Source organism: Leucopleurus acutus, assembly GCF_964270905.1.
Source record: "Leucopleurus acutus genome assembly, chromosome: 10".
Lineage (NCBI taxonomy): Eukaryota > Metazoa > Chordata > Mammalia > Artiodactyla > Delphinidae > Leucopleurus > Leucopleurus acutus.
The window spans coordinates 82,659,525-82,679,870 of record NC_139153.1 but is presented as its reverse complement, the minus strand read 5'-3'; the positions used below and the strand labels follow the sequence as shown (position 1 = coordinate 82,679,870).

The following is a 20,346-nucleotide window of genomic DNA, read 5'->3' as shown; positions in this document are numbered from 1 at the left end:
TTTTCTTTCTTTCCTCAATATATATACTATAATAATGCACTTTAAATATGGGCAAAAGAATTACACTTCTTCAAAAAGAGCAGCATAGAAATGGAACTCGAAAGGAAAAAATTACACATTTACACAGTAGTACAGTATGTGGGTAACCCAAAGCCTGAAAAATGGAATTTAGTTAACAATTAAATATTTTTATTCATGACCTTTGTCACCTACAAATCATGCACTAATATGGTTCATAATGAGCACTGTAGAAGTGTTATAAAAAATTACTCTTCTCCACACCTTCCTAATGAGGAAACAGACTCAGAGACGCTGACGTGCCCATGGTCACCCAGCCTGGAAAGGAGAATTCCTGGGATGGGGGCCCTAGTTTTCTGATGCCAGTGCCCTGGGCGTCCTCCCTCATCTGTAGAATATGGACAGGATGACCAAAGGATGAGTCCTTGAGGGGCATGAGAGCCAAGGCAGGACTGTGTTTTAGGAACATGTGAGAGACGTTTTAGGGAAGTCTGTCAGCACTACAGTGGGAAAGATGAAAGTCGGGAAGGAGCCCTGTGGCCATACACAACTCAGACGAGGCCTGGGAATGTGCAAAGTTGCCCTTGTGCTGCTGGTGCTGGTGCAGCAGCTGAGACGCTTGAACTGGTGGCTGCTCTAGGGCAGTGGTTCTCAGCATGTCCTAGACCAGCGGCAGCGGCATCACCTGGAGTTTGTTAGAAGTGCAAAGGTAGGAACTCAGTGGTGCCTTTGGAGCATGTCACAGGAAACATGGTGTTAGGAGAGAAAGGGTAGGGGTCACCTTTAGCTTGAGTGATTAGGGAAGACTTCTCAGAGGAAGTGACATTAATTAAAACCAAGGCCTGTAGGTGGAGAAGGAACCAACTAGATGGGTGAGAAAGAGCCTTCAGCAAGGCACCAGAATGTGCAGAGGCTCAGAAGCTGGAAAGAGCTTGACTTGGTCAGGACCATGGCTTGAGCTTAGAGCTTGAGCAGCGGCCAGGACGTGGGGTCTTATAAACGTTGATAGGGAGTTGGGATATGGTTCTAGGAGTAATAGAAGGCAGTGTGTACGCAGGAGTGTGAATTGACCTGGTTTTCATTTTCACAAAATTGCTCTGGCTGCTGGGTGAAGAGTGGTGGGTGGGAGGGAGACAGGAAGAGGAGATGCCAGGAGAGGCGAGCAGGAGGAGATATCCTCCTTCCTCTAAGAAAGGAAAGGAGATAATGTAGACTCATATTTTCAGGTGAAGAGAAGGGGAAATGGTGCTCACGTAGGATGGGGCTCACTTTCTCAGGAGATTTGGTGCCAGAGAAGGGAGAGGAGTTAGGAGTTGCCAGGCAGCAGTGAATGTTGAGTCAGTGCTAGTAATTTGTACTGGGCCAAGATGGTAGGATTTTGTGGGTTTTCAACATTATATTTACTGCCTGGGAGCAGGAATGGGAGAAGTAGAATAATGGTGATTCAGAATTGGAGACTGCACTGGTGTGCTTGGGGAAGGGTTGACAGAAAAGTCAAAAGTTAATAGGTTATTTAGGGATGGGGGTGGAAATGGAATAAGAAAGGAAGAACAGACCAACTGAAGCAGTCGGGAGAGGTGTGCCTGCAAGGCTTGGTAAAGAAACAGAAATGGGTCAGTGGGTACAGTGAAATGGATGAGATGCCCAAACTATCTCCCTGCCTAAAAAAAAAAGAAAATCTAAGTAACAGGTAATTTGGATTTTCATGGAGAATTTGAAAGAAAATGGCTGAACTCATTTTTAAATTAAAATAGAAAAAATTAAGCTCTCTGTAAAGATTCTTGTGGCCTGTTGCAGGAGGTGGAGGGAAGAAGGTGAGAAGCAGCAGTAGATGGAACCAGAAAGAAAGAAACACAAGTTAAAGAATTTTTTTTTTTTAATTATTTTTGGCTGCGTCGGGTCTTCGTTGCTGCGCTGGGCTTTCTCTAGTTGCGGCGAGCGGGGGCTACTCTTTGTTGCAGTGTGCAGGCTTCTCATTGTGGTGGCTTCTCACTGCAGAGCCCAGGCTCTAGGCGCACAGGCTCAGTAGTTGTGGCTCGCGGGCTCTAGAGCGCAGGCTCCATAGTTGTGGTGCACGGGCTTAGTTGCTCCGCGACATGTGGGATCCTCCCAGACCAGGGCTCAAACCCGTGTCCCCTGCATTGGCAGGCGGATTCTTAACCACTGCGCCACCAGGGAAGCCCAAGTTAAAGAATTTTTAACTTTTTTTCACTTGAGTTGTGTACTTCATTGGTATTTCACCTCTTAGGTTGGCCCTTAGATTACATCTTTTCAGGACCTCTCCGAGTGTGAAGAGCAACAGTAGGCTGACTGAACACCCTCTTTCCAGAGAAGGGGCAAAAGGGAAGAAAAATTAGCACCACTGGCCTAAGTGTAGGTGGGGCTTGTGAGGTTTAGGAAGTTGCTGCCCTCTTGTGGCCAATCCTGGAAACAACAGCCAAGAAACGTGTTCTAGGGCACTGTCTTTTCATTGTTTTCCAGATCAGCAGTCAGCAACACCTGGGAACTTGTTAGATATGCAAAATCTCGGAATTCATCCCAGACCTGCTGAATCAGAAAATTTGCTGAACCCCACCCCCAGTCTCTTTTAAAAGCCCTTCAGATGATTCTGAGGAACGCTGCAACTTTGGTAACCACCATTCTCAACCTATACCCCAATATCCCTACCTCCCTTTCCCTCTCCCCCCAAAATGTAATCTCCTAATTTCTGATTACAAGAATAGCAGAGCTTCCTATTTAAAGTTAATCCTCTCCCTCCATGTTCTGGACTCTAAAACCTCCTGTCTCCCCAGGAATCTTTCTTTTTTTTAAATATACTTTTTTTGGCCATGCCGCACAGTTTGCAGGATCTTAGTTCCCCAACTAAGGATCAAATCCAGGCCCCAGCAGTGAAAGTGCTGAGTCCTAACCACTGGATCACCAGGGAATTCCCACCGCTGGGAATCTTGTTCCATCAACTAGGCCCTCAATACCTGTCCTTAAGGTCTAAAAATTATCTTGATCCTACATCTTCTAGCAGCAGGCCTATTTCTCTCTACCCTGCAGAGCCCCTTTTTTGGGGGACAAGCAGGATCCACCTATTTTTCCTTCCTTCCCCAGAAACTGCTCTTGGATTTTTCCTTTTTCAGCCACTCTTCCCTACTCCTCCCTTCTGCCCACCCTCACATAAATCCCTTCCCTAAGCTACTCCACAGGGCTGTTAGGATCAGCTAGAATGGATGTGCCTGCACCTTCTGCAGCTCAGGTGATCTGTGAGCTCTGCCTTCCCGAGCTATGGCGTTTTATATTCAAAGTACTCCTTCACCAGTATTTCACTTAACACCAACGAAGGGTTGAAAGCCACATTCCACAAAGGTTTGTATTAATGAACTTTCAACAACAGCTGATAATGGCTTTTTTCTTTTTAAACAGTCCAGGAACACCAGGGGTTAAATACTTCTCTTTCCACTGTTTATTATTAATGTACAAAATATACAAAACCAAAAGAAAAAAGAAAATACTCATCCTCAAATCCATTGTGGCTCTAACCCAAGACCCTGCACAAAACCCAACCAATCCACTGTTTTCATAGAAAACAACTGATGCTGAGACAGGTGAAGGAGGGCTGGGAGAGGGCAGGTCATCTCATCGAATCCACCCAGGAAGGCACCTGGTGGGGATTCAGAGGTGGCTGACTGACAGGGCAAGGGAGGGAGCTGGAGGCCTCACACCCACAAGGTTCCAGGTGGGGGCCAGGAGCACGCTAACTCCCAGAGGCAGTGCGTGTAGTGTGACTGGCATGCCCAGCACGCCGGGCTTCAGTTGATGAAAAGCTGGTCTCACTGAAGTGTTTTAATTTCCAGAATGAGCTGCAGGCAAGGGTGGACCACCACCAATGGCCTCACCTATGCCAGCTAAAACTTTTCACCGGATGCCGATGTGGATTTGCCATCATTGAACCTAGCAGACCCATGATGCAAACTTGGGTGTTCACGGAAGATTGCAACGTCTTACTTGAGAAAGGACTCAATGTAAAGCCTGTGTCGGGAGGAGTGGGGATGATGTGTTCCAGAACTCAAATCCAGCCTGATTGAGTCCTCTCAGTGCAGTGGGATACACAATACCCCTTTACCATCTCCCCACCCCACGAGGAAGCATGAACTTGGCTGGGATGATTTCATAAGTGCAGCTGATCCCGTGTCAGAGTTCTGTGTGCATGTGGAGGACCCACAAGAGGAGAGTAGAGGTGTTCTCCAGGATAACCAGCTTTAGGTTCTCAGGCATAAAGGGTAATACTGGAGAGGCGCTTGGCATAAAGGGCAAATCTCAAAAAGTGAAGCCAACTCGGTCTCCTCTTCAGCAGTCCAGGGTACAGAATGTGTCCAGTCTCTCTCCTCCCCAGACTGGAGGAAAATATGTACATCAATGCGCACCAGTGATCCGAAAACCCCCAAGAACCCAGGCAGGTGGGCACTGAGGGGGCCGGCTCCTCATCAGCTGGGGAAAGGGGAAAATGGGCCTCACAGAAGCCATAAAAGGGTGGAAGGAGCAAGGCTGCAGTCCACAGGGGTGTGGGTGGGGTGGGCAGGTGGTCCCTAGGGCAGGGGGGGCCCATTGACACCCGGGTGGTAGAAGGCACAGTTGTTCTCATAGCGGCAGTTACCCTTCATCATGAAATGTCGACAAACAGGACGATTTGACATGTCTGTGGGAATGATGGTGGAATAGTTAGATAGGAAATGGCCAAGAGGTCAATGCCACCCTCATCCCACCCGTCAGAGAGACCTAGTCTTGGGGACCTGGGGGAAGGGCTAAAGGAAGGAACTGCCATGCATGCTGGGAACGGGGTGACCTCATGTTCTGCCTGGCAGACCCGGGGTAGTGACGTTCCCCAAAAAGTTGTAATGGGACACCAAGAGCCATATGGGGGACAGGGAGCATCCTCACCTCCTCCATGGCTGTGGCCTCCATCATGCCCTCGGTGGCCTCCTCCGCCATGGCCAGGGCCATCATGGCCACGGTGCTCATGAGGGGGTGGCCCTCGATGGTCATGGCCTCGGTGACCAGGGCCATCATGAGGCCGGTGGCCGTGGGGCCCCCCATGTCCAGGGCCTTCATGGGGCCGATGTCCACCACCAGCACCCATTCCTCCACCAGGGCCTTCATGAGGACGATGGCCACTGCCACCACCCATGCCGCCGCCAGGGCCTTCGTGGGGGCGATGCCCACCGCCCATGCCACTGCCAGGGCCTTCATGGGGACGATGTCCGCTGCCACTGCTCATGCCCCCACCAGGGCCTTCATGGGGACGATGCCCACCACCTCCGACCATGCCCCCACCAGGGCCCCCTCTTCCATTTGGAGGTCCTCCTCCAGAGCGACCTCCTCTGGCCCCTCGGAATGGAGGAGGAGGAGGAGGTGGTTCACTCCCGCCTCGGCCACCACGGCCTCTATGGTATGGCCCCGGACCTGGTCCCCCACGCATCGGGCCACCCCGCATGGGGTCACCTGGGCCATCCCAGAAGGGATCACCCCCTCGGGGAGGGGGTGGGGGACCCAGGAGACGTGGACCCACTGGCCCACCAGGGCCCCCAGGGCCTCCATGGGGACCTTTTGGGGGGAAAAAAAAGGGAGAGAGACAGTATCAGCTACCTGTTGCACCCAGGGACCGCCATCTCCCAACCCAAACCAACCCCCGGCTTTGGTCAATCCTGTACAGTTACCAGGCCGAAATCAAGCAGACAAACCCATTCTAACCTCTCACTCACCACCTACCTGGCATAGGTCCGCCAGGTCCAGGGGGGAAGTGCTGCATGCCCTTTGGGCCCCCAGGGCCTCCCGGTGGGAAACCATTGGCTATGGGACCAGGCCCTAAGAGTCCATGAGGCACTGTTAATGAAAAAGGAGTGAAGCAGTCAGCAAGACGATTCTAGAAGAGCGGCATGACGTCTTCCCGCTTAGGTGTGCCCAGCTGACCCCCTCAGACCAACCTGGCAGAGCACTGCCCTCTGTCCAGTCTTCCCCTCCCATGTCTTGCCGCCTAGTGGCAATACCCCTGCTCCCCCAATTCCACTGCAGGCCTCCTCGCCCAGGCCCCGGGGCTGGCCCTGAGGATTACCCAGCATCTGCTTGATCTTGTCTGAATAGTCTGGTTGCTTCAGCAGTTCCTCTGAGGGATGACTGTTAGGGCTACCCTGTGAGGCAAGGTCATTAAGGGACAAGGTCAACAGAGAATAAGGGTAACACCCGGCAGAGAAGGGAGAGCCCGAGGAGAAAGCAAGTGGGAAGGAGAGCAGAACGGGAGTAAGGAGAAATGGAGACAGTGGGGAAGAAGAGGGAGGCTCGTACCATGATGGAGGTGAGGATCTCCTGCACATTGATGCCTCCTCCTCCAGGACCCTGGGGGCTCTTCCCGGCACCCATGCTTCCCATAAGATTGGCCAGAACAGGAGGCAACTTGGAACCGCCTGCCCCATCGGGTGAGCCACAGGTCCCCCCCGGCTCCAGGGTCTCAACATATGGGGTCTCATCCATGGAACATTCCTGAAATGACAGGACAGAACAATCAGGACCAACAAGGATAAAGAGCCAGTCTCACATGAAAGATGCATTAATGTCAAGCACAGCCTCCATCACCACATAACTCACCTCATCTAGGGGGATGAGTTTGGGGGGGACAGGCTCATAGGGCTCAGGATCAGGCTCGTGAGGACTGTCAGGAATGCAGCAGGCGATAGAAAAAAAAAGCGTGACAGTCAAATTATTTATTCAAGCCCTTGATTTTCTTCCTAACCCCCACCCCCCTTCTAATTACCCCAGGGCACGTTCCCCTCAAGGGCTCAATACCTCAGGAAGTGAACCCCATTCTGCTCACCTTTCCTTGTTCAGGAAGAGCTCCTGAAGGATCCCCTTCTCCCGCTCAGCCTGGATGTACCGCTCCTGGCTGTTGCTTCCAGGGGTGACAAGAGGTGAGGGCAGCACCAGGGGCCGGGGACACACCCAGGGCACCTTCTCCTCCATGTTGTCATGGCTCAGACGCCGGGCCGTCTCAAACGCGTGTCGGTCTGACAGTATCTCTCGCTTAGCTGCCTCTCCGAAGTCCTTGATCTTATTCACATTCACTATTGCCAAGGAGAAAAAAAGCAAGAGGGAAGGTAAGCCCAACCAAGTCCTTTTTAAACTCTCTATACCCCACCTACTATAGAGGAAACTGGATCTCTAACCTCGTTCAGTTTCATCCAGTTCAAAATAGAAATACTCTCTCAGCTTGCCCTCCTCAGGCCAGGTCACAGTTTTCCTCTTCCTGCCTTTCCGGGTCAGCTGGCTAGGATCTCCGGGACTCTCCACTGGCTTTGCATCCAGAGCTCCTGGCTCCAAAGAGGCTGTAAACAAGTAGTTTCAGAGCAGATCCTTCCTTTCAGAAAACCCCGAAACCTGAACCAGTTTCTAGACTTACCAGTATCCATGAGCTCTGGGACTTCAACAGGGGGAACTGGGGTCCCTGGACGTTCTGTGTCCATAGCCTCAGAAGGAGGTGCTGGCTCTGGGGAAGAAGGTTTGGCTGTGCTCGGTTCTGTGCTCGTTTTCCCTTCAAATGGGCTTGGCTATTGTGAAAGAAAAAGAAGTTAATGAGCTGACAGGAAAGGCAAGGCAATTAGTCCAGGGTCCTTGGCAAGATCCCCTAACAGTTCCTATAAAGGAAGACTGTCTCTAACAGTACTCTGCCACCAGTCTACATCTGAGACACAACTCTTGTCCTCCCCGAGCATCCTAGCTGCTGGGCCCTTCCTTCACCTGTACCTTTTCTACCTGGTCACTGGCACCTACTGCACAGCACCCATACCTTGGCAGCTGTGGGTGACAGCACCTTCTTCTTCTTCTTAATTTTGATGCCTGGAACAGGGGCTGAATTGAGCGCATCCAGAAAGCCCAGGCCCTCCATAGCTACAAAAGAAAAGAGCATAAAATGGAATCATCAGACCTCCTTAATAATGCTATTCCTATAGACAAAATCTGGGCAGAAAATTGGCCAATAGAGACCCTGCCTCAACTTTGGACACAATAAGCTCAAGGTGACCAGGAAGCATATGTAGGAGGATTCACACAAGAAATCCTTGTCATTATTCTATCTTTCTTTTAAAGGCAGGCAAGCGTGGCTTTGGATAGGAATCAGAGCTCAGGTAAGTGACAAAGTCAGCCTCCATGAACGTGACGGCTGGGAGCGCACACACCAGTCACTGAACAGCACGCCTCCCTACTTCATCTCTAAAATCACTCCTAAGCAATCCTATCAAGGACTCCTAGGAAGGGAGTTCCAGGGGAGTAAACATTAAAGGACACCAAGAAACCAGATGAAAATGGAGGAAAACGCTTCATTTCCATGAAAAAAAGTTTGCTCTCAGTTCAAAGCACATCCCCCCACTTTAGACTCACGCTGTGGCGGGATGATCTTCACTTTGATCTCTTTGGTGGCATTGGGTGTTGTGTTGAGTGGCTTGTATTTCTTCTCTGCAGGGGGTGCAGCATCTCCTGGGGCGGCTGTGGAACTGTTAGAAAGGGACTGGTCAACAACACCTGACCTGCCCCCTCTTTTCCCCTCATGTCCACAGACCCAACCCATTCAAAAACCAAGAACATGGTCCATACCTCTGACGCTTGAGGGGGATGGGTTTAAGGTTGTACTTGTCAGAAACCACCACTGCACTGGCATTCTTCTTCACAGGCACCAAAGACGGGGTCTCCAGCTCTAGTCCTGGGGGAGAAGACATGGTGTTGGGGCTGGACTCACTCCACACTCTCCTGACTCTTCCTCCCTTAACCTTCATCAAGCCCTATAAACTCCCACAATGCTCCACCCACTCTCCAGATTTATCGTACCATTAAGTCCAACTCTTCCACCATAAGGCCCGGGCTGTGCACCTACCCACAGACACTCCAGAGGCCAGACGGCAGCCTTACCGGTAGAGCGGAACTTGGCGTGACTGGGCGCCGTGGTTCGGAGGGACTTGGGCTTCTCCCTCTTCTTCTCCGGGGCCTCCTCAGCCCGAGTCTCAGCCTTCACCTCAGTCAACGGTCGCTCAGGAGGGGTGGTTCGACTCTTTCCCTCTTCTTTCCGTTTCTTCTTATCTTTCTCTGTTGTGGAAAAACAGAGCAGAAAAGGATTTTATTTAGATAAAGAGAAAGACTGTCAGTCAGAGGTAAAAAGCAGGTTAGGGGCACGGAAGGCCACATCCCAGTGGGAAAGAAAGAAATACAAGGGATAAAGGGCCTAGCTGCTTACCAGCAGGCTGGGTACTGCTCTGGGAGCGGATCACAGCCATCCAGTCGCTAACAAGGACTGAGGCCAATTTCCGGAGCTCTGCAGGTGAGAGAAAGGGGAAATGCCTAAATAATGTAAGATACACTGAATCATGGAATTTTCCTCTATTCAGATAACTTTCAACCCTGATGCCACCGGGTGGGGCGGGGGGGGCAAAAAGAAGGAACATTTATTAAAGTATGTTGTAAAAACTACACCAGGTGCTTTGCATACATCTCATGTAATTGTTATTACAACCTGAACTTTTTTTTTTTTTTGCGGTACGCGGGCCTCTCACTGTTGTGGCCTCTCCCGTTGCAGAGCACAGGCTCCGGACTCACAGGCTCAGCAGCCATGGCTCACGGGCCCAGCCGCTCTGCGGCATGTGGGATCTTCCTGGACTGGGGCACGAACCTGTGTCCCCTGCATCGGCAGACGGACTCTCAACCACTGTGCCACCAGGGAAGCCCACAACCTGAACATTTTTAATCTCCCTTTAAGACACAGAAGCATGGAGATTAAAGTTACAAAACTAGAAGATGGCAGAATGAACCTAGTGCCTATGCTCTTCCCTTAACCACTTATTACAATAAAATAAGGAGAAAGGCAGAGGGGTTCAAGTATCCAAAGGGCTACCAGATTTTAAAAATTTCAAGGAGGCAGATTTAGATCCTCGTAAAAAAAAGATTTTCTAGGGAAACTTTTTTCCTAGGATGTCACTAGTGATGACAGCTCTTAAAAGAATCAATTAAATGTTGCAAGAGTGAAAAAAGAACTTAAAAACAAACCGATTTAGGATGAAGGAAGCAGAGTTTATCTAGAGAAAAAAGATGGTCAGAGAATATAAAGATAAAAAACAGAATTTATTTCTAAATATATGGAAAAATGCATTTGTAGCTCTTTCCTTCTGTACTTGGCAAATAAAATCTATCTACGGGACCTCTCTTCTTGCCAACATTTCCACTATGGGCTGATTTAATAATGAAATTGTTGTAGAATATTAAAACTTAACTTTTTAAAACAGTCACACAACTGCCAACTCCTATACCTAATGCAATATGAACCCCAATGCCCAGTGGGGGAATATCCTGAAACCTCTTTGAAGCAATCGATACTATCTATGGTCCAGTAAACTTAACTACAGTCAATAAGGAATGTACAAATTTCAGTATCTAAAGGAAGCACAGAATAATAATTAAACCTATACTCAAAGACGGCAACACAATTAAGCCAGCTGGAACAAGGACCAATATACCTCAGTGAAGAAACAAAAGATAGGCAATGATTTAATGGGATCTTCTGTGTTACAGTTCATCCTACAAAGCTACTCTGAGATGTCAGAAAAACAGTGAAGTGCTCATTATATAAAAGGACCTAAAAACAGAATTAATACAACTAAAAGAACGGAAAGCTAGGGAATGTTTTTCACTTAAACAATACTGTGAGTTAAAATAAAATCGTGATCCTTTATCCTGGAAAATGTTCCCAGTGTTTTCTCCTCTAGCTAAACTTTCCAAAGGGACCTAGCATACCATTCCCCAGAGACAAAGAGCGGGGATCGGCTCTGCTACAGTGCTGCTCACTTGCGGGAAACCAGCGTCTTGTGCTCACTGGTTTATGCCTTGGGTGTAAAACTTTTGGGTTAACTCTTGGATATAAACCTTTTTCTTCTCTAAAGAAAAGCCTGTGACTTTCTGGAGCCAGGCTTTGTCTTCAAGCCAGAACTGTATGGCCCTTGCCAGGAGCTCCAAAACCCTTTGTCTTAACAAAGGAAAAAATCTGTTGCTATCAAAGCTATGATATACTCCAGGAGTCAGGATTCTGCCCATGCCCTACAGCAGGGTGTTTATTGGTAGAACGAGCATACCTGTTGTTAGGAAAATAGACATTGAGGGTCCCAGAATATGCTCTATTTATTGATATTTAGAGAAACAGAAGTAAATGATGACGAGACATTCTAGGATGACACTATTTCCCCCAAAGAATTTTAAGTGTATGGCTTTTACACCAAGAGATCTTAAGAAATGAAGGTAACTGAGTGGAAGTAACGGAAGAAGGCCCAGGACACAGAGGAAAGGACTGGCCCCTACCTTCATCCTCACTTGACTTGCTCAGCTGCTTCACCAGTTTGGCTGTGTTGTTCTACGAAAGGAAGGGAGCAGCAGGATGGTAAGTGCCAGAAGGAAAAGCAGCCCACTCAGAGCTAACCACTCCCACAAACGCACAATCTCTTAACAGCCACTAACACTGAGATAGACCTTCTCTCTTACAAAGCCCTTGGAGATGTAGTCTTACTCCTTAAAACAACCCATTTAGGTAGGTTCAACCATTCCCATTTTACAAATGAAAAAACTGAGGCTCAGATATATAAGTGCCCCACGTCACACACCTATTAAAGGACATAAATTTGAACCAAATCTTGATTCCAAACTCCTATTTTTTTCTACCATTCTACCTCACAGGCCCAAGACTGTAGCCACATCAGAGTCAATATGAGTTTTTCATCTGTTAGCCTAAACCAAAAAGGAAGAACCAGGGTTGTAAGGACTGAAGGTACCTGCTTGAGATGGTCAACAGTGAGTGGTAGGTGCTGCAGGGTCAGTAGAATTTGCTGCAAGAGGGGAATGTTGTTGGTTGTCTTTGAATATGTCAGCCAATTGTTAAGAAGCTTGTAACCACCAACATCAATAAACCTGCAGGCAGGGAGGAGGCTCTGTGATGCCCTTCCTGGGTCTTGGGAGTATACCCCACCCTCCTAGTCCCCCAGCAATAACCCAGGAACCCCGTGCCTCACCTCCCCCCGCCTTCTAAGTACCCAGCCACCCAAGTCCCCACTTACTTGACCAATATTTCTGGTGAACGGGTCTGCAGGAGAATGTTCAAGTAAGTGCATCGACTCACCATCTTTCGTGCTTCCTTCATCAGACTGTAAGAGATAAGTCAAGGTTAGAAATGAAGCAGCCCGAAAGCACCTCTTCTTTGAGCAGACGTCTCTAATCTGCGGGAGTACCTCGAGATCCCTGATGACTTGGGACTTCGCTACAGTGTGGGGGGATCACACAGGCCCCTAGGAGGATGGGGTGGATCAGGATTGATGTGGAAACACCCAGAGGGATGGAACACAATGGAGGAGATGCACTGAAGTCTCCGATCTGAGGAGGTTTAAGTGTCACTGCTTCTCTAACCCACAGGACACATTTGATTCTGCTTCCAGGTGAAGAGGCCTAGCCTTCAACTACCATCTCTTCGGACTGGCTTAGTCACTCGCTTTCTCCTGGAAAACTTGAGGATCCCTGAAGGAAAATGACATTTGGAGCATGCAGAATGCAACCCAAAACAGAACTAAGAATCCTGTCACCTGACACTCCTGCTTGCTTCCTTCCTTCCCTTGGGACTGTGGATCTCCAAATATCCAGATGCCGTAATGACCGGGGACCAAGGGGTCATCTTTTCCTATCACTAGTTCTAACATAATTGGATTTGAATCCTATTCCACTGACTCCCATTCCTCTTAGGGAACACTTTTTGCTATCTACCTTAATTACAGTCATATTACAACACAAAATATTCTCCACTCACAATGAATTCAAAGGGTACAGACTCACCTGAAGATCTTCGAAATCCCATCCACACTCTTGACTTCCCCGTCTCGGTTAAGGAAGCTATCCAGGCCCTTGAGAAGCTCTTTGGGATCTATGGGACCCGAACCCATGATCGAGGTTTTCTAAGATAAGAGGATAAAACAAACCCACAGAATAAATGGGTGGCAAGGACAGCCGCAGTTGCCCTCTAATAAATTCTATCTCTGTTTGACAAATTATTAGTGATTATTTAATCTACATTCAACTGCACTCACCATTATCTAGGTAAGAAAAATCAACACAGACAATTGTCCCTACTGAGAAAACAGCCCTGGCAAGTGAAGCACTGTGTTAATACATGACTGAAGGGGACGACAGTCAGACTGGAGGACTGAGGCAGCACTTCTCCTCTCGCTCCCAGTTACATCCTTCCCAGGACAGCTGAACTTCACCAGATTGTATCAGAGCTAAGATTCACATTCCCAAAACAAACACTCAACTCTCCAAGTCATTTTTGCTTATCAGGTCCCATTTCCCCTTAGTTGCTAATGAATCGAGCTTAAAAAAAAATACCAAACCTATTGCTTGATAAGAACTGGGCCAATCATGGATGTTGGGCTGTCTTCCAAGAGTCAACTCCTTTCTATCTTAGCCCATGAAGAGTCAACCGCTTGGGAGATTGGGATTGACATATATACATCAATATGTATAAAATGGATAACTAATAAGAACCTGCTTATTAAAAAAAAAAAGTCAACTGCCAAAGGTAGCAGGATATGTTCTGCTTGCACCAGTAGACAATCTTCTAAAGTTGTAGGTGAAAAGAGAAGGAAACAAAACTTGAAAACAGAACCTCTCACCTATGGGAGTTAGGGGTGGCTCCCAGAAAGAGAGACAAATGGAGCAAAGAAAATCAAGCAGGTCCTCCTAAGCCTTGAAAAAATGTCACTCATTAACCAAACCCTGCATGAGTTTTTATTGTTTCAAAGTTAAGGGCAAGATTGGTTTGTGGTTTCAAAAGCAAAGATGCGAATCTGACTCCTAGTCCCTCCTAAATCATAACACCACCCAAGATCCCCAAGGAGAGCCTGAAATTAGAAACCATGGAGCCAAAAAGAATGGAACAAATAAAACTAGAAGCTGGCAAAATGCCATTAAATTTTAAGTAGCTGCTTTAGACTAGGTTAGAAAAGGAGTTAATTAAAAGCTGAACACAGCTGTTACGGGACAGAGACACGTGAAACAATTTCTAGGCCAGAACTGAAGTTTGAGAGAGGTAATTTAGAATCAATATGGTTCTGATTAGGATTTTTATCCACAATGCCTCTAAACATTGGCTTCTGAGAAGCAGAAAAGAAAGCCACCTTAGTAATATCGACATTTGGGAAATAAGACGAACACTGGGTAGGAAGCAGGCAAGAAGAAAGCCTCCTGAATCCCGCATCTAGTACAGAGATGAAACACATGAGCCAGGCAGAAGGGTGGGAAAAAATCAGTGTTTTACAAAGATGATTACATTTTCTGCAGAAAACAGGTTCCTTATAAGATCATGTTAATTAGTTCTATTTGTTCTAAAGCCAACAGAGAAAAACAAGCATAACACTTTCAACCTTTTAATTCTCACAATAAAAAAGTCAATAAATTTCTACATTTACACGGTCTAACAACCTAGGCCAAGAAGAGGCAGAGGCATGGGGGGAACTTGGTTCCTGAGACCATAACCTGTGGGTTGAATACAGGGAGAGGAGGTAAGGTAAGAAATACTGAGAGGTGAGCAAGTCTGGGTTAACTGTGCTTTGCTGCTGCCCTGGAATCTCCACGAGGACAGGTAGAACCTAAGGTCAGAGGAAAAAACATTCAAGTCCAATACCAGATAAATTAGAAGTCCACAGGCCAAATCCACTTAAGTGTGGTGATTCTTATACACAGAGAGACAGACATGGGGATAAAGGAATTTTCCCCATGTAGTAAGACACTATAAAGTGAAGTACAGACACTGTAAGGACAGAAATACAATTAAGGGATACACAAAATAGATTTCCCATTTGCTGGAGACTGGAACAGCAATGAGCGAATCCAAAATAGTAAAATATATCATCAGTTAAAGAAAATATACGCAATTTGACCAAAAGCTTTCAATTAAACTAACTTCACTTCCAACCAATGTCCCCTAAATACAGCTGGCCCCTCAGATTCAAACCCAGTTGAATACACAGCACCTTGGAAAAGTCCCTTTTGCATACCCAACTACCAGTTAAGTCAACAGGCCTGCTCCCCCTACTTCCTTCAGAAACAAAAATTGTCACCTGAGCTCAAATGTTCCTTTGCTTAAGAGGGCAGCAGACAAGAGAGAATAACCATCTTCAGAGAGAAAAGAAACCAGCGAGTACACAGCTAAATTCTGTCCAGTGCCTTCTGCTGGGAATGGGACCCAGGGACAACTTTTTAATTCCCCATTCACAAGCAGCAAGAATAAAAGACATTAACAGTCAAGGAAAACTAGAAGACAAAGCAGAAGAAATGTTAAATATTCATTTTCCACTGCAGTTTTCCTATTATGTACATTCTGGAAATATATTAACAAAACTATAAATTTTGTCTCACAAGCACCAATCACGTGGTTTTAAGATGTAAGGGGTTTTTCTCATGACGGCTTCCTCCAGGCAGATTAGTTTTCACTCATTTAAAATTAAGGACCCCAAGTGTTTTACAACCTATTTCCGTATTTTGAAGTCATTACGTTTAGAAAGAAGTTCCAAGGCACTCAAGTGGAAAGGAATGAAGAGCCTAAATTCTCGGCACAGCCCTACAGGAGAAAAGGCAAATGACTTTACCAGGGAAAGAGGGGCAGTGACCAATTGTCATTAACATATCTGGAGCCTGGAACGAAAGCTTAAGGAAGCTTTCTGAAACCAAAAATAATCCAGGGCATGATATGTTTTAATTTCCTTGAAGGCAGAACATACGGGGTGGCGGTGGGGAAGCAACCCCTGGCGTCATCTCCACCTTGTCCTAAAGCTGGGCTCTCCTTATGGAGCATGTTGCTGGCAGACACGTGCAGACACAAGGCACCGGGGAATTTTCTCTTACCAGAGATAAAATTAAGTCCAGAAGTGACACCAACTCCTGCCTCCAAAATAAATAAGGTGAAAAATATCTAGCTTGGCTAAAGTTATTCCATACCCATCACCAATGAAACAGAACTGAATTGGTTCAGGACAAAAATTCTAGGCGAGTTTAAAAACAATCACAACAATCTTCTAACAAAGGAGGAAGGTGTCTGTCCAAGTTTACCTTCACTTAGAGGTCTTAGCACTTCTGGAAATGAAGTGCTTTGTAGCTTACATTCCCCCCTTCCTTTCCACGGTAATTGAGGCATTTCCTAGTCTGACTCCAGAGTGGACTGAATTATGTCTCTCAGGTGGTTCACAGGGTCGCACCTCTCTTCAAGTAGTAAGCCGCCCCCCCTCAAAATCACTCCAAAACCTGGTAGCACATGCCCTTCCCAAACGCTTATTTGCCTTTCAATAAGGGTGTAAAGTCACCCCCCACCCCTGCCCTCATAGGACAGGATCCCAGGATAGAACTGTGGCCACAAACTACAAGGATCAGGTTCTCCGACGTTCTCTGGATGGATGTGGTTTCCCTAGAAGACCTTTTTTCCCATCTCCCATGTTAATGCAGATCTTCTTTATTATAATCCCCTGCTCACTAGAGCTCAGGAACCCCAGTGGGTAGAACGTTCAGCTCCCAAGGAAGGTATGCTGCAGAGGCACATGGCAAACTGCTTAAAAGATAAAAAACTTGTGGTCAGTAGGACATGTGGAAGAGGCCCTCCCATCCAATCCACAAGTAATAGTTTGAGAATCCATACCCAGTAGAAAATTAGCCCTAAAGTCTCACCAAGTCACCACAGAACAGTTGTACAAAATGGCTTTCCAATTCTGCCTAGAACCTTCACGCTTCACGGCAGGACTTTAAAAAATGAAAAGTATATGGAGAGTCTGATAAAGATTTGATTTTGAAAAAGTTGGAAGAAGAAAGGTAAGAAAGGGAGAGGACACCCAATACCACCCTCAGGTAGGGCATGGCTTTCAAACATGCACCAATTGCTACAGCACTGCACAAGTGGAAAAACGAAGAGGACATTATTTCCCCATTGTTTTTAAGGAATTTCTTTCAGAAGGGAAGGAAAAAGAAATTCAAAAAGGGTGGCTCTTTGGAAAAAAGAAATGAAGGTTTTGAAATGTAATACCAGAAAGGTTTTGCTTACCAGAAACCGTAGCTTGAATCCCCCTGCCTTGAGTTTACAACTGCCGCCTCCTTTCCTAAAGATTCACTTCTCATCCTAGTACCAATGTACAGGAGCTAAGCAACTGGAGAACGTGATACAGCACTGAACACAAAGAGCTTACCCCCAAACCCAGAGGCGGGAATAAGGGCGATTTAGAAGAAAGTCCTAAAGTACCCACTCTCCCCCAGATTCTCATCATACAAAGCGACCAAATGCCAAGAGGCCCAAGGACTGATTCCTGAGCAGAAACGGCACATTTCAGTGTCATTAGGCCCCAGTTGTCTATTCCAGTTACTCATCCACAAGTCCTTGTGTCTTCCTCCAGTATCCCCCAACACACATAAGACACACACACGCTCACACACACTCCCCTCAAAAGCTTCCAGCCCTAAAGTACAGCTGTTTGACTGGTTTCCACCCCTGGCAACTGAAGCGGGGAAAAATTCCAAGCAGTAGTGATGAAAGAAGGTGAAAATAAAAGCAACAGACTCGGGATCGTTAAATACAAAAACTAGAGCTGCCCAAGGAGACGGACAGCTTCAAGACCTAATTCCTATAAGCTTTTTTCCTTTTAAGATAACGGCTATAAAAGGTTATAAAGAAAATAAGGAAAATGGCTTTTCCTGTCTAGCAGCAGCGTGCACAAGAGTCCAGAAGGCATCTGCTCGGGGTGGAGTTTGAAGAGGGTGGAGAAAGGAGGAAGAAAGCTGATTACATCACCTTTCAATGCTGCTCCTCCCCCTTGACCAAGTTTCTAGGGCGGCCCTAAGCTCTGGATGGCAAAAGGGGGAGAAAAACAACAAGGCAGGGACGCCATCTTGTTACGGAGAAGAGAACTCAAACTTAAAAAGCTATGCCGGCTCTGCCGGTAGCTTTCTACATTAAAAAACCTTTTAGTAAAAAAAAACAAAAAACAAAAAGCAGCCCCCATCCTGAATAGTCTTTGACCTACTTTGAATAAGAGCAGTGTGAAAATAAAAGCAATTAAAATATTAAAAAGAACAATTTTCTGGGGGGAAGAACTGAATTTGCAATCGAGGTTCAACCTGCTACTGTCGAACACCCCCATCCTCCCTATAAAGGGAAAGGGGGGAGGACTTGGACCCCTCTCAACAAACAGGGTTGAGGTGGGAGGACAGGAGAAAAATGGGTCAAGACACAACCTGCAACGCCGCTTGGAAGACAAAAGGACAAAGAAAGTCGCCATATTGAAGCAGGGAAGAAAAAAATTCCTTTTAACGACACAAATCTTCTAGAAAGCTAGCATTCAATTGCACTAAATGGCTTTTAAAATTATACTCCTGAATTCCACATTTCCCCAACCTTTCCACCCTCTACTTAACTGTATTCCCCCCACCAAAAAGTATCAAATTAAAATGTTAATCACTTTTTTTTGCTTTTAAATAACCTACGCAATCTGCAACAATTACAAGACATTCTTTACCTCCCCAACTATTATCTTGTATGTATTGGCACTAAGATTATATTTTGCCCTGAATTAAGTGTCTTGCAATCTTTATTCCTAGATTGCCACCTGTATTAACCACACAAATATACCCCAAACAAATTACATTAAAATTGAGAGTTAACAATCATTTAAAAAGTCATAGCCACCTATTTCTCTCTGCCCATCTCCTTACCCTGCAATCTTTATGTACAGATTGCTTATTAATCTGGCAAATTGAAAGGCGCCCTGCTTGTCTCACACACAAAGAAGTGGGACTTCTGGGCCACAAAATCCACCATCTTTTGTATGTGAGCTCATTAACCCTTTTGAAGACTGCTGCTAACGAGAGGAAGGTAACCATACCTCCTTATAAAAAGCAAACACTTATGGCTTTGGCAGTCTGGAAATTGGCTGGATTACCAAGGGTTAACCATCAAAATATTAAGTTGCGGGCCCTCCCTCCACCCTCTCCTAGCCTGCAGCAGAGCAGGGAAGAGGCAGGTGGTAGGGGAGAGAGAACACTGTTTAGACCCAAAGGCCCTTTTTAATGGAGATTAAGTGACCGGATCGGTCCTTCTCCAGTTCTCTATTTGTTCTACGGTCTCATTTCTTCCTCTCATTATTTTTGGTTTCACAAAGGGAAACGTTGATTTCTTGTTGCAAGGCTGGTTTTTGAAAATTCGACACTTACTATCCAATTTTTTTGCGACGTCAGCACCTCGGGCTCAGGGGGGGAGGGGGTTAAAATTTTGGAGAAAAAAAATAAAACAACCAACCAGGACCCAAAACTCAATTATTTGGGGGGCCTCATTGGATCAAAAAGTCTCCTTAAAAAAAATAAAGGCCAACTCAGTATTCATTTTCCCCCCACCCAACTCCATGCAGGGAGGGGGGGTCGTAGAAAAAAAGTTCTGAGTGGATTAAAAAAAGTAAACGCTGGATGAGTGAATTTGGGTGGGTTTGGGAAGGGAGGGTGGTTGATTATTTTTGAAGTTATGTGGTGACGGTCCTTCGGCCACAGATTTCAAGTCCCAGGCAGCGTGGGCTGGTGGGGTGGGCAAGATAGGTGGGAAGGGGCAGAAGACACAAGTGGTTGGGCTGGTGGCTGCTGTTTTCCCTTTCCCCCCTCTCAGGATCCTTTCAAGGGCTTAGATGTTGCTGCGGCTTGTTTCTTTTCTCCTCGTGGCCGGCCCGTCTTTCTCCGAGAAAATTCAAACCTGGGATAAAAGGAACACAAGGGAGAAAGATATAATCAGTATGGGTTGCTCTTAAACACCCAAAAGTACAATCTTTGTTGTCCCCAAACACCTCCATGTCCCATCCCGAACACAGCCGCTTAAAAAGAGTCACGGCTCTCAACCGAGCCCTCGCCTAACCCATTTCCTAGGCCAACTGTCCCAGTAAAATTTTACCCTCCAACCAACAAAACGCCGAGACTTACCTCTAAACGAACCCCAGAATGGCGGCTGCCCGCTCGGGCTGAGTCTTTTATATCCGGACACCGCCCAACGCGCCCAAACGTGCTAGTGAAACGCCCTTGCGGCGAGAGACTGTGCGCGGGGCGTGAATTCATTGGGCAACCAATAAGACAACTCGCCAGCTGATTGGCTATCCTGCCTTAACCTTCGCTCAGTCCCTTCCCCTGGGCACCCTCTTCCGCCTCCTTCCTGGCCCCCGAAAGCGTGCGCTTGACCTAGCGGCCTAGCACCTCCCTTTCCTCTGCTTCCAC

The 20,346-nt window shown here is 46.9% G+C and overlaps 1 protein-coding gene across 2 annotated transcripts; it reads right to left on the bottom strand.

Moving 5' to 3' along the window:
- Positions 1 to 3,490: 3,490 nt before the first annotated feature.
- On the bottom strand, positions 3,491 to 19,981 carry PPP1R10 (protein phosphatase 1 regulatory subunit 10). 2 transcript variants are annotated; one of them, XM_082848795.1, is made up of 20 exons: positions 19,309 to 19,981; positions 12,901 to 13,019; positions 12,135 to 12,221; positions 11,853 to 11,988; positions 11,386 to 11,437; positions 9,278 to 9,355; positions 8,956 to 9,129; positions 8,644 to 8,749; positions 8,431 to 8,543; positions 7,841 to 7,941; positions 7,454 to 7,601; positions 7,221 to 7,379; positions 6,872 to 7,118; positions 6,646 to 6,709; positions 6,346 to 6,540; positions 6,116 to 6,191; positions 5,773 to 5,886; positions 4,945 to 5,607; positions 4,661 to 4,702; positions 3,491 to 4,400 (listed from the first exon to the last, which is right to left on the bottom strand). In XM_082848795.1, exons 2-20 carry the CDS (start codon positions 13,005 to 13,007, stop codon positions 4,354 to 4,356), a joined length of 2,709 nt encoding a protein of 902 aa, XP_082704921.1. In that variant the 5' UTR covers positions 13,008 to 13,019; positions 19,309 to 19,981; the 3' UTR covers positions 3,491 to 4,353. The 2 variants fall into 2 exon arrangements, with proteins under 2 accessions (XP_082704921.1, XP_082704920.1); XM_082848794.1 differs by having other exon boundaries at positions 3,491 to 4,702.
- Between the last annotated feature and the right edge of the window lie 365 nt (positions 19,982 to 20,346).